Source organism: Dipodomys ordii, unplaced genomic scaffold (genome assembly GCF_000151885.1).
Source record: "Dipodomys ordii isolate 6190 unplaced genomic scaffold, Dord_2.0 Scaffold2, whole genome shotgun sequence".
Taxonomy (NCBI): Eukaryota; Metazoa; Chordata; class Mammalia; order Rodentia; family Heteromyidae; genus Dipodomys; species Dipodomys ordii.
In genome coordinates, this window is record NW_012267218.1 from 8,706,604 (window position 1) to 8,721,252 (window position 14,649).

Consider the following 14,649-nt stretch of genomic DNA (forward strand, 5'->3'; position numbering starts at 1 on the left):
GCATTATCCTGCCCATGTAATTGTAACCCCTCTGTACAGTATGTTCACAAATAAAATTAAATTAAATTAAAAAAAGAAAAAGAATCTGTAGTTTAAACATTCTTCACAGTGATCCCAAATATCTTAATTATTTAGGTGTTTTGCTTAATAAAATTTTCTTTGTTCTTCAGAGTATCAAAAAAAATATTATTCACTTACATGAAGCCATAGTAAAGCTTGTTCCTGCACAGAGGAGGGATATCCTGTAAACCGACAACTAATAAAGCCAAACATCTCTTCCATTGAAAAAGGGAGAGGACAGAGCTCTATGTCAAACATTTTGCTGGAAAGAAGAGCAACAACGGTAAATGACCAATGAGCATACATTAGGCTCAACTGATACCACCAAAGTATGTCTAACTACACTCTATTAACAAAACCCTTTAGACTAGTTTGCATTCTGAACTGTTATAATCATGTTTCATTTGACTCTAAGAAAATATTTCACATCAGTAGAATAGTTGTAGATAATTCATCTGTAACAACATTAACATCCATCTTAGTTTAACAGAAAGAATTGATGCTCTAAGGAATTATAGTTATATCCTGGCATCTAAAAACATTTTCCCTTTGCACATTTCCAAAATACCATACCAATAATACCTAAAAATAGACAGATCATATAGTATATATACTTATTACTCTACAGGAACAAAATCTTTTCTGAACAATTCGAAATAATCTCAGCTCAATTTTAACAGCTATTATATTAGAGGATTGTGAATTTCTTCACGGGTTTGTTTGAAAGGAGAAAATACATGAAATACATAGCAGAGTGCCATGGACACAGTACCCCTTCAGTAAATGTTAGGTATTATTGTAATTACAATGACTTCATTAAACTACTTACCCACCTTAATACTTCCCTGAATTCTTTTAATTGGGTATCAGGAACTTCTGTTCTGACGGCTTCCAGCCATTCTGGCATGATACACTCCCACACTGACTGGCTGATCACATTGTAGGGAATCAGGCAGAGGATCCGGCTGAGACCTTCCTTCAATTGAGTCACCGTGCTACAAGACTTATCCCAGTATCCACCAACCTGGAGGGGTTTATACAGTCATAGAGGAAAAGAACAAAACACATTCTGTACAATTGTGAAGGAAGAAGAAGACCACAGCCTATTGCACCCAAGTTCAAGGAAATAACGTTCAGAGTGAGAATTTTAAGAATTTACAAATCACCAGTAGGATCCATTAGTAACAGAAAGGAAAACATAGTTACAAATAGACCCAAATATTGTTCAGAGGTTGAATTCCAACCACTACTGCAGACTTTCTACACCACATATAAATGAAAATTCCCATGATTTATTCCTAACAGAATGAAGCACTGTTGTTTCTAAAGCCTGACAAACCATTACCATATGCTCAGGTAGGCATTCCTGTGCTTCACAGAAACAATTTTCTACTGCCACCTGCTTTGTTAGGAAGATTTTTCTTTATGGAAAACACTGTTCTGTGTATTCTTCCACAGTGTTGTTTCCCTGAGTATTCTAAGGCTGGTTGAATCAATTATTTAAAAGATGCATTTGGGGTTGATAGAGCCCTTGTCTAGCATGCATGATGTCCTGGGTTTGATCCTAGCACCAGGAGAGAAAGAGAGGGGAGGAGGAGAGAGAGAAATCTGGGACAGGGGATTACATAAGCCAGTTTAATACTGGCTAGAGGCCAAGAGTAACCGAGAGCTAGCCTGGGATTTAGGATCTGGAACAGGAGATGATGAGGGGGTGGAAGGGGCAGAAAACTTTCTAGGCTGACGGGCTGCTTGTGCTGCTCTTGCTGAAGCTAGTTAGCACTGTACAGGCTCAGTTCTATTATCCTGTGCCACCAGCCAGGCCTGCTACTGGCCCCTCCGGGAGAACAAGCTGCCACAGCTGTGACACAAAGCATACTCCTAGCCTCCGGAGTTCCTCTCCTCATTAGATCTGTCCAAGAGATAAAATGTGCAAAATATAGTCAGTGTCATCTATGCAAATATCACAAGAAACCAGTATAGGCTCCCATGTTGAGGCATTTGCTAAACTCATATCGGTACTAGCATTATGGCAGATGTGGTCAATATCAAGAGGTAGGATGCACAGCCCTAACCCTGTTGCCAGTGCAACAACCATGGCTCCTGTGAGGGAGGCAAAAGCTGGTATGGGAGTATATCCATTAGCTTGGTATCTCCAGTGAGACTTGCAACCAAAGGCCAGGATTGAGATGTTTAACCAGCATGAGCGGTGCTCTGGATTCAGACTGCCATACTATTACAGAGCTATACCTTCTGGAATGTGCATGACTATGGTGTGTATGCTCGCTGTCTCTTTCTCTCTCTCTGAAGACAATGATGGCAGATATCTACACCAACAGTCACAGTGGCAACTCAAAAAGGAAGGTTAATGACACTAGTGATACCTGTGCCTATGGACTACTGTGTGAAACACGGACAAGAGAGGCTCTGGTGGCTCACATCTTAATCCTAGTTACTCAGGAGGCTGAGATCTAAGGATCTTGGTTTGAAGCCAGCCCAGGCAGGAAAGTCTATGAGACTCTTATTTCCAATTAGTTGCAAAAAGCCATAAGTAGACCTGTGGTTCAAGTGATAGAGCCTAGCCTTGAGCACAAAAACCCAGGTCTAAAGTTCACACCCCAGAACCAGAAGGAAAAAAAAAAGACCAATGTAATCACTTACCTTTCTTGCTACACTTATGTAAATGACCAGATCAAATTTAATGAGTCTAGATTTATTTTGTAAGCTAGAGTAATCCTACTTTGATCAAAATGGAAGCTATAAGCTTTCTTTATGGGTTATCAAATTCTACTATTCATTATCTCTGAGTTATTTTTTATCTCTTTATACACGTAATTCTGCCATCATTTTCATTCTGTCAGTAATTAATATATCTACATTCTTTGCTTTTCTTTTTTTGGGGGGTGGGTCCAGTTGTGGGGCCTGAGCTCTGGGCCTGGGCGCTGTCCCTCAGCTCTTCAGCTCAAGGCTAGCGCTCTACCATTTGAGCCACAGCACCACTTCCAGCTTTTTTCTTTTTGCTTATGTGGTGCTGAGGAATCGAACCCAGGGCCTCATGCATGCAAGGCAAGCACTCTACCACTGAGCCACCTTCCCAGCCCACTCTCTGCTTTTCTTATGTGGCATCAACTAAGAATGAAAATCTAACTGCCTAGATCGTTATTAAGACTGAGTAGTCATGTTTCAAAACCCTACAAGCTGAAGATTTAAAACTTGGTATAAACTTCAAAGGACTTATAGTTTGAGTCACTCACTAAGTTCACCATTTATCCACAATATTTCATGTTGTACTTGGAAATATCCAAAACTGTGACATTAACAGTCTCACCCTACCATCTAAGACATTTATTTATAGGCCAGAAATCTACCGAATCTTCTCACTTGATGGCCTCTGGACTCAGAAACTAGGTTTATGGTCTATTCCAACCATCAATTTTTATTTTATTTTTTTTTTTGTCGGTCATAGGGCTTGAACTCTGGACCTGGGCACTGTCCCTTAGCTCTTCAGCTCAAGGTGAGTGCTCTATCCCTTTAGCTACAGCACCACTTCCAGTTTTCTAGTGGTTAATTGGAGATAGGAGTCTCATGGTCTTTCCTGCCTGGGCTGGCTTTGAACCGCGATCCTCACATCTCAGCCTCCTGAGTAGCTAGGATTATAGGCGTGAGCCACCGGCGCCGACTCCAACCATAAAATTTTTTAAAAATTGCTTCTTTGTGCTAATCTCTGCTCTTTTTTCCTCTCTTATTTCCTCTCTTATTTCATAATTTCTAACCTAAAGCTTCTCTCCATAGCAATTTTTTTGCAGGTGAAACTTGAAGGGAGGTTTCAGAGGAAGAAATGTAGGGATCTATTCAAATCTCCAAAGCTGGTACCAAGATTAACTGAAATATTTAGTCTAAAGAAGCATAAAGTAATCTTATTTGGACTTCCAGTGTTTAACTAAAGCAAAACATCCTGAAAATACACCTCTTCAGTGGGAATTTCCTGTGAATTCAGCTGCCAGGCAAAAAGTCAAGTTTCTGGCAATCCTCCATTAACATCAAAAAGGAAAAAGAAACACACTTCTTTAACTTCTTGTCTTTTCAAAAGATAAAACAACAAGAAGACCCTATTTGTTCACTTTGGTATGTAAATCTTTTATCATTGACTATTCTGGTTGTATTTTATCATTTAGCACTAATCTATTATGAATTAACTTGCTGGCCTCCAAACAACTGGACTCAATTTAAAAGAAGAAAGTTTTCTTCCCTACAAACTATTTGTTTTTAACTTCTACAATCAGATCATATCAATCCTTCATTATTTTAAGGGAAATCATAATAGAAAAACACCAGCATAGGCAAAGAACTCCAGGAAATGGGAACTTTATATTATATAAAAATTCAGTTTTATAAATGAGTCAGTAGGTGGCACCATCAAAGACAGAAGTATATTCTGATCTCTGAGTCCTGAAAATCAAATGAAATCTATTTCTTCAGATGGACTAGGTTCTATTTTATCCTTAAATGTCCTATTTTTTTTTAGCACAGCATTAAGCTGAAAATTGCCTGAAGGCTTTTTTGAAAGGAAACAAAATATCACAAATAAAAATAAAACCTAGAAAATATTTTGAAAAAAAAAAACCCATTTCCTGAACTGTTGCCAAAAAGTGATTCTGAGCATCCTCCACTACTGGTTAGACAGAAATTACACTGGAATGATGAATACCGTTTCTTCCCAGCCACACATCTGCAGCCTGTGGTCCAATGAATCAAAAGCAAGAGTATCAACACAGAGGAACCCATGGATTGAACTAGGGGACTGGGGGCATTTGGGCAGTTTCAGAGCCTTCTCAGCATTTCAAATGGCTACTATTACTGAAGTAGGGAAGTCAGGTCTGGCTAGCACCATACTGGCCACATGTGGATGGTAGGGTCTGGCATCTTGTCTTCATGGTGGAGGAAGGTGAAGTGAAGTCCCTGCCTCCCAAGTGATGGGTGTGCCTGAATCCCTGGAGGCAGGGGCAGGCACTTGTCTGATAGGTTACTAAACCTGTCAGTCCAGTGACTGGGACTGGGAGTTTCCTGTGACCCTGCCCCCTAACCTACCATATTTAGGCCTGTGCCAGTTCAGGCACCATTATGCCATGCCACGTGTCTCCATGTTCCTGTCCGGTCTCCTGGCTACTCTTGGGTCACCATGGCATCCCACTTCAGCTCTCCATTGGAGCTGAATTGGCTTGCTGGTTTTGTTTTTGTTCTTTCATTCCTCTCTGACCTGTTTCCTAACTGTGTTAAGTGTATTTGCGGGCTGCAGGTCTTTGTAACAATTGGCTACCTGCAGACCACTAGTGCTCCGATAAAGACTTCTTGATTCGATCCTACAAAATGTGGCTTCTCTGATTCCTCATTTTATAAAATTACCAGAATCCTAGGCCAGAGGCCCAAAAGGAAGGAGGGCAAGAAATCAGGTCCAGCACTCGGTCCAGAAATCAAAGGGAAATATTACTGATGAAAAGTAGGAAAAGAATTTAATATTCAGTAAGACCATACTAGAAAGATAAAGAAGATCAAGTGTATCAGCACTACCCTCAGGGATAGTGGCAGTGTGATTCAGCAAGAAAACGAAGAAGCCACATTTTGAGAGGTTGAGTTCTGAGTCTTTATTAGAAGGCCAGTGACTGCAGGCAGACTCTTGTCACAAAGACCTGTAGCTTCATGAAAACACTTAATACTCTTAGAAAACTGAACCATGGAGAGCAGGAAAGGAAAGAAAGAGCAGAAGAACAATACCAACAAACCAGATCAGCTTCAATGGTGAGCTGAACTGGAAAGCCATATTGACTGGGTGAAGAGCCAGGAGACACTACACAAGCAGACAGAAGACACATGGCACTGCTACCCATGCCTGAGATGGTTCCGGCCTAAATAGGGTCAGGTCAGGTGGAAGGTTCACAGGGCACTAGAGAATTCACAACCTAAGACAGGCAGGTCCAAGTCCTGGCCCCTGCCTCTAGAATTCAGGCAAGCCCATCACTTGGGAGGCGAGACTTCCCTGCCTCCACCATGAAGACAAGATGGTGCCAGTTAAACCCACTTCCCTATCATCCACCATGTGGCCAAGATGGCGCCAGCTAAATTCAGCATCCCTACTTCATTACAACAACTCCCAGATTAAATAGGGAAGATGGGAAGAAGTGTGCACAGTCAAGCATTCTTAGTCAAACTGAGGTCCTATCAAGGAAACTGCTTTGCAAGAGTCCCCACATGGAGCTGAGAAAACTGCCCTTGCTCTGGAGTCAGGCTAAAGACCATTTCATTTGCTTCAAAGATCTATAATCCGAGAAGGGAGAGGGGCAAATCAATTCCCATGAAATGACTATTCCTGTTTAGGAGGAAATCTCATCCTGTAATGATCTGCTTTCAAGATTCTGCTATTCCTAGAAGGTATGAGGCGAGAATCAAAGACTTCTAGGTGCCATTAAAGAGGTTTGAAAGGAGAATATTGTAAATGCTAGCAATTGACAGTCTGTCGAAAATACCTTAGTTACTCTTCCATTAGTGTCTTCAGCCTGAAGAGAGAAGACCAGCTTGAGAGGAATACTTCTTAAATGAATAACATGCCCACATTCAGGGTTGAACAAGAATCTGATCCAAAGGTTAATACAAAGGAGGCAGATACAAGACAAGGTGAAGACAAAGATTTCAAGCTTTATCCTGTTTTTATTTACTTATCAGGCATTTGCTGGCCCAAGTGAAGAGTCTGTGTTTTTAGCAAAAACAACCCCTAAGTCCCTGCTTTATTACCATCATCTCTGAAAGTACACAAAAAAACCACAGAAGTTCTGAGTCTCTCCATTAATGTGCAAGCCAGGAAAATCCTGAGCCCTAACAATTTCACAGAAATGTCTGCTGTCAATGTTGGTTCCTTCTGAATAAAAAAATAAAAAACCAGTAATGTCAAGAAAGAATATTTCCTTATTATTTTTCATTAGTATTTACTTTATTTATAGGTATTAGTAAGATTTAAATATTGAAGTGTCAAAATTAATGCATACATTAAAAATTTCAGTTTCTTTGAATAAAACTAGTTCACATGTTGGTAACTTTTCTTTATATATTGACTGTGAAATTAATTTGTCCATTAAGACACAATAGAAATTCTATTAAAAGCAAATATTAAGTCAGTGCTCTTTTTTTTTACTTAAAGATTGATTTGTGGTACTCAGAACTCTTTTTGTAATTATTTCCTTACATCTTAAAGATACCTCACAAATTCACCTGCCATTATTTCCCCTCCTAAACCAGCATCAAAGCACCTCTCTGAACATGCAGTGGCTAAAGTAAACATCTTTGGCTATGGACCAGAATAAGGAGAGAACGCTGGACATCTCCTGCACACATTTCCAGTACTCGGGTAGTCAAGTGTTTAATGCCTACTCCTTCCTACCAACTAGGTCCAAGCCAATGGCTGCTACTTACCCTAGCAAATTCCATAGGTTTGGGCAGAAGGCACATGACCATGACGTCAAAGCGAACATCGCATACCGTCTTCAACCACTTGGTGACAAATTGAGGCTTCAGTTTTTCTACCAAGCTTCCAACTTCATCGTCCATCATATACGCTGTGGAGTGAAACCACTGAAACACCATGGCCACTAGCCGGGCCAGGCTCTCCGTAGGCGTGTTCTCGCTGGGTGTGCAGAGGCTAACCTGTGGTAGGCAGAACAGAGCCTTGTTCAGCCACTATACATTTTTACAAAATTATTACATGTCAATTTAAAGGCAAAAAAAAGAGAAAGGATGTTCAGATAGTCCATTTGGGACAGGCAGTTTTACAAATGAGAATCACTTATCCAGAGATTGTTTGCCTCCCAACAGGAACAGAGGAACTACATCTACATCTAATTAAGATTTTACCTTTCAGTGAAGCATTTTTTGTCCTATGAATTATCTATGTCATAACCTGCATTGGATAAATACTTCCTAAAAGTTAAGTCCACAGAGTGATATTTCATCAATCTTCAGTGAAAAATAATCTAAATGGCAGAGTGCTGGTGGCTTGTGCCTTTCATCTTAGCTGCTTAGGAGGCTGAGATCTGAGGATTGCAGTTTGAAGCCGGCCTGGGCAGGAAAGAATATGAGACTCTCATCTCTAATTAACCACAGAAAAAGCCAGAAGTGGCACTGGGGCTCACATGGTAGAGCACTAGCCTTGAGCAAAAGAATCTCAGGGACAGTGTTCAGGCCCATCATCCAGCTGTAACATCAGAAGTAAGACTTACAAAATCAACAATTAAACTCCAATTTGGTAAACACACACACACACACACACACACACACACACACAAACTTTTTCATGAAACCACATGTAAGCATAAAAAAGATGTATTACTGTGAAGATTTAATCAATTTTGCCAATAGGCAAAATAAAGCTTGCTTCTCTGTAGAACTGGTATATTCAGCTGGCTCAGTACACAAATGCTGGGATATAAATTATAAAGAATCTAATACTAGAAACTGTCCCGTGTGTTTCCTGTCAAAAAGGTGTGTTTCAGCCAGGCAAGGCCCTGCACTGAACGTCGCCTTTGCTTGTTTATTCAAGTCAATTAGAAAGTCAATTAGCTTTTGGGGCACAGGGGAGGAGGGGAATCCCAGGATTCTGGGGTGGGGTTTGAAAATTGTTATTTTTTAAGTTTTTTTTAGGTAAATCTCATTGTACAGCCCAGGGAAGACAACTACCCCCCATTCTAAGGGTAATTTTTCAAAGAATAGGATGGTTTCCTCATCAATGCAATGTTGAAGTGAGAAACAAAAAAAAAAAAAACAGAACAGTTCATTTCTTTTCTTACTAAGAACCATATTCCAAATTGACTGAGCAGTCTCTGGTCGTGCTTATCATCGTCCTTGTTATCAAAGTCAGCATTATCCAAGGAATGGTGGGAAGATGAGAGGCCCAGCTGCCGCCGCCGATTCAACTCATGTTCCCGTTGCTCAGCGTGGAACTCTGCTTCTTTCAACAAGCTGGCAATAAAGGGTGATTTCAAGTTAGACTATGGAAGAATCACATCTGAGACCAAACCTATTCAGAGCAATGAGTTCATGAATACTCAGGCATCTCAAATAATTCTCCTTCCAATTGGTAAAATTACTCCAAGAACCTTAATTTCATTTTCTTATTGTTTATCTTCCGTTCCCAATTCAAAGATCAACAAACTGAAACACAAAGAGGTTACTTCTGCCCAACAATTTTAAGCAAGTTGAACTAATGCCCCTGACTTCTGGTTCACCCCCAATGTTTCTTTGTACCTACAGTGAAACTGTGTGAAAAATAATTCTACATTCAAGGAGAATTTGAGCTCTTAAGGCCCAAATGGGGAAAAAAATAACATTAACTATCTAGCATTGGAAGGCCACAAAAGAGGCAATAAAGAATTCTTTTTAAATTCTCTCAAAAGTACTATTGAAAAAAATAGTCATGGGGCTGGGAAGGTGGCTCAGTGGTAGAGCCCTTGCCTTGCATGCATAAGGCCCTGGGTTCGATTCCTCAGCACCACATAAGCAAGAAGAAAAAAGCCAGAAGTGGCGCTGTGGCCCAAGTGGTAGAGCACTAGCCTTGGGCTGAAGAGCTGAGGGACAGCGCCCAGGCCCAGAGTTCAGGCCCCATGACTGAAACCGCCCCCCCCCCGCAAAAAAAAATAGTCATGTTGGTGAGGGTTCAGCAAAAACTATGTACTTTAGTATTGTAATCTATTAAAGTATCATGAGTTATAGAGACCATTTGATGAATCAGTACACGTGTGCTAAACTGCCCTAAAAAAAGTAAAAATATCTAGGAAAACCCAAGCACCAGTGGCTCACACCTGTAATGCAAGCTACTCAGGAGGCTGAGATCTGAGGATCGCGGTTCAAAGCCTAGTCAGCTAAATCCATGATACACTTAGCTCAAAGTAACCACCAAAAAGCTAGAAGTGGAACTCTGGTTCAAGTGGTAGAGTGCTAGCCTTGAACAAAAATGTTCAGGGACAGTGCCCAGGCCCAGAGCTCAAGCCCCAGTAGGAGCATATACTCATACACACATGTGAGCACACACGCATACACACAAACAGAGGAAAAGCACAATAAACAAAGATATTAGCTACTGATAAAAGGAAAAAAATGAACAAAATCTAAATATGGAATGGTGAAAAGAAACAAGTTATAACCAGATGGTATTATGCATCCATTCGAAAGTGATAAATATGGAGCTTCACAACATGGAAAAGAGCTAACTGCATGCTAGATCAAAAAGAATCACAGATTCTCTGTGATTACAAATACATATATATATATATGCATATACAATGCATTTGCATAAAACTAGACCATACCTAGATTTGGCTGAGAGTCAAACATGATGATGATGATGATGATGACAATGATAACAGCAATATGGCTAGGTTGTTTTTTTGGGGGGAGGACTGTGTTTCTGAAATGTTAAACAAACTTTAAAAAAAAATTCCACTATGCATCAGCACTGAGATAAGGAGATAGTCCCTCTTCTTAGACATTTAGCTTATTGATCTTTTGTTTGTGTTTTTTGTTTTTGTTTTTTTTGTTGTTTTTTTTTACAAAATCTTGCTCTTAGCAGACAAAAAAGAACAAGTCTAGAGATTATCAGTTCAAATGCCTCTTTCTCTGTCTTCTAAGAGAAGGAGAGAATTTCAAATCCCATCTTAACTCCTTCCCCTTAAGACTTAGCCTAGTATCCCCTTACTTGGAGCTCAACCACACCTTATTGCTCATAAGCAGATAATTTGTTCTTATGGTTTTGCCTAGGCTTCTGGCTGAGATCACTGCCCCTCAATCCAGGATCTCTACACCCATCCCTAACTCTGATGACGCTCCTAAGCCTCTGCTCAGTGCTGTGTGTCCCTGCACTCACCAATGTCCACCACAACTATACACATAGGTTTGCTGGTTCCTTCTGAGCCACTGGAGGACACTTCTGTCTCCCAAGAGCCTAACACAGTATCTGACACATAACTAGCATTCAATAAAAATATTTGTATTAATTAAAACAATATGTACTAATTAAAACAATGTGATGGCAACACTGCTATGCTGAGGACATCTGAAGCTGGACTGAATTGACCCATCTCAGCATGGGAGGAAGCTCAAAGCCAAGATGTGTCGTTAGGGCATGCTGTCATAAACGTGGTTACCTAATCACCGCCTCTACAGCGCAGACCAGCTCCTCGGCGCCGCACTCCCGGGTGTTGATGGGAGGTGGGGAGGTTTGATAGAGGTGGGTCTCCGAGGCGGCCCCCACCTCATTACTGTGGTGATTTGAGTGGCATCTTTTGCAGTACCGAACAGGTCTGTTGCCGTGACGACCGCAGCACCCTGCAGAAAAGCAGGTAACGACTGCTCTTCTTACATGGGAACTGCAGTTCTAGAAGCAGAAAAGGTGGCATCAATTAAAATAGACTGCTAAGGTAGACTTGGCTTAAGAACTAGAGCAAATGGAAACTTTAGGGACCACTAGAAGGGACAGTGCATTTCACAAGTACATCCAGGCTTCCAAAATGCAAGTTAGATCCAGTGACAGTTAAAAATAAAGGTGAGAGGTGTCTTTTCCTAGGGAGAGAGGTAAAACAAAAAGAAAATGTAGAGGTCAGGGTATCTGTGTTGGGAAACCAGGGAACAAAGGGGATTCTTTCTGGATTATCCAACTTACTGTTTTAAGAGTTTTCAACAGAAATATAAAGACAAAAATTAGAATGGTGCTCCAGAAAGAACACAACACAACGGAGTAGAAATGGAAGACTCAATTCCCAAAATTGTTTTAATCAGCACTCAAAGAGCAGATTTCCACTGCAGTACATGGTCCTTGTGGCATTTAAGGGCAGGTAGGGAGCATGCTGTGCCGAGCTGAGTTGATGGCCCCAAAGCAGGCCTCTCCACTCCCACCAACTGTCATTCGATGAAGACCTAAAGAATATGTCAGTGACACCACAGGGACACACTACAACACAGTGAGAGCCACTCAACAGATGAAGGGATGGAAATGCGAAGAGTGAAGAAAAGCTCCTCTGAGTCCAGGGATGCTCTTGACAGAGCTGCCCTGACGAGAAGCAGGGCAGCGTGTGCAACAAAGAAAACTGAGGAGCTATGGGAACACCCTGAAGTGAACAAAAGACATGTGCCCGAGCCTGTTAGTGATGGTACCAGCTCATACTCTGGATCTACAGAGCTTTCTCAGCCTTTTAATAATGCTTAACAGAGGTGAACACCTCAATGGAATGTAACATCCTGGCCTTCAGAGTTTTGTGAGGCCTTCGGAATCTTTGTGACAGAAATCTCTGGTAGAGACGAGGAAGAAGGCAAGCACAAAACCTCCATCAAAATAATGACAGTGGGCTGGGAACTGGTGGCTCCCGCTTGGAATCCGAGCTACCTGGGAGACTGTGATCTGAGGATCACCATTCAAAGCCAGCCAGGGCAGGCAAGTGTGTGAGACTCTTATCTCCAATTTACCAACCAAAAAGGCAAACATAGAGCTGTGGCTCAAGGGGTAGAGTGCTAGCCTTGACAAGAAAAGCTCAGAGACAGTTCCCAGGGCCACGTAGTCAAGTGGCAGTACTGGTACACAGACCAAAAGAGAGAGAGAGAGAGAAGGAAGGGAGGAAGAGAGGAAGGGAGGGAGGGAGGGAAAGAAGAAGGGAGGGAGGGAGAGAAGGAGGGAGGGAAGGACAGTAAATTGAATTGCTTAAGAGAATCACCATCTCAAAACACAGTTTTTCCACTCTGATTTTAGCACAAGGACACCAAGTTTAGATATTAATGCTAGAAAAAAAATTCATTTTTTAAAAACAGGACTCAGGTCAACAAACCACAGAAGCAAAATGCAGATACAGGCCATTCTATTTTTGGAAATAACAGTCTCTTCAGACATCTGTGTGTATATTGTCTTAAAGTATTTTTCATCTGTTATTTTCTTTTCACTAATAATTTTTTTTTTGTAGTACGGAGGACTGAATTCATGCTTGTGAGGCAGGCCTTCTACCACTTGAGCCAGGCTTCCAACTCCTGTTTTGTAATGGTTATTTTTCAGGTAGGGTCTCACTTTATACTCTGGCAGGACTGCACTTAATCCTCCTATTTGTGCTTCCAGCTTCTTTGGGGATAACAGGCCTGTGCTTCCCCAGCTACAGCTGGATGGCAGCAACATACCACTGAGCCCTGCAATTGGCTGAATTGTAGTTTCTTCAAACATTTTTCTGCCCAGGATGGCCTTAATCTCTTGGATTATAGGCTTAAACCACCATGTCCAGCTTTTTAATAATAATTTGAACAACAAAGTCATTAGCTAAAATAAATTTGATGCTTGTGCTAAGATATACTGTCATTATTCCTCTTTTCATAAGCAATTAATATTTATTGAAATCTTATAATACATTAGGTACTATGAGAAAGGCTTTAACTGGGTTATATAAACATTACAATACCTCTATAAGGCCCATGTTATTTTGTCCCCAGTTTTTAAGTAGAGAACCTGAGAGTTTAGAGGGGATTATGTTTCCCAAGTCCATACACTGCCATTCTTTACTCATATTCTTTGGTATAAAAAAGGGTAGAGCCACAACCAAAGAGATTAACACCTAGGAGGTAGCACTAGAGAACAGACTGTGCCTTGGTGACTTTCAGTATTTCTGTGGACCCGTTAATATATGGCTGTCATTCCCTCACTTTTTACATTACAGTCTATCCCAGTGATCTATCTGTATCAACACTGTATCTTTGCTGCGCAATGGGCAGAGAATGGAACTCTCATTCACAGACATTCACAGCAAGAAACACAAGCAAGAAAACAACCTCAAAGAGCCCCATACACACCCAGACCCGATTTATATGAGAAGACCTTGGCCGCCAGCAGGATTTTACACGTAAGGAGTCCTAGGGAAGAGCATCTTAGACGCTCTTCTCAGAATGAGGGCCTAGTCCCTTCCTCTTGAATCTGATGGGCATGTGGCTGCTTCAGTCATTAGAGTAGGTGAGCAGTGATGTTTAGATGTCTCTCAAGGCCAGGTTATGAAAAGGCATACAACTTCTATCTGGCTATCTTGGAACCTTCTCTCTTTAAAAGTTTTCCTACGGAAATATCCCTTCCAGAATTCAAGAAAGACCACATTTAGGTCTGTAGTTAAAAGCATCAACTAACCTTGTCTTCAAGTCACCCCATTCCAGAAACCAAACATGATCTAGAAGATTCTAGATAGTTCCAGTCTTCAGGTATCCAAGTCTGCCCTAATGAGGCTCCAAACATTATCAAGTAGAGACAGGTTAGCTCCACTGTGCCCTGTCCAAGTCTCCAGCCCACAGAATTTATTAAGTAATTGCTTATTGTTCTGAACTACAACATTTTAAATTTTCTTACATGGTATTTGCAAATACACATGATATATTAAATAAAAGGCACCCTGCTTTATTATCATATATCCTAATTCTAAACAATATCAAATACTCTCCCACCCAGTTTTTTTTGTCAAAATTCTAAACAACTAAATCTTAATAATTGATCTGAAAGTTCTCAGCCCAGGTGGGCTCAGCTATAAAACCTTATTGTCATAG

At 40.9% G+C, this 14,649-nt stretch overlaps 1 protein-coding gene across 3 annotated transcripts in view; it reads right to left on the reverse strand.

Annotated features, from left to right (window-relative positions):
• Unc79 (unc-79 homolog (C. elegans)) overlaps positions 1-14,649 on the reverse strand; it is a 236,360-nt gene that overhangs the window by 115,726 nt on the left and 105,985 nt on the right. For all 3 annotated transcript variants that reach the window (XM_013014130.1, XM_013014112.1, XM_013014121.1), the window contains 5 exons: positions 11,241-11,470; positions 8,889-9,060; positions 7,519-7,749; positions 894-1,084; positions 199-322 (listed from right to left, as the gene is read on the reverse strand). In XM_013014130.1, coding sequence (XP_012869584.1) covers positions 199-322; positions 894-1,084; positions 7,519-7,749; positions 8,889-9,060; positions 11,241-11,470 — 948 coding nt within the window. The remainder of the gene's footprint in view (positions 1-198; positions 323-893; positions 1,085-7,518; positions 7,750-8,888; positions 9,061-11,240; positions 11,471-14,649) is intronic.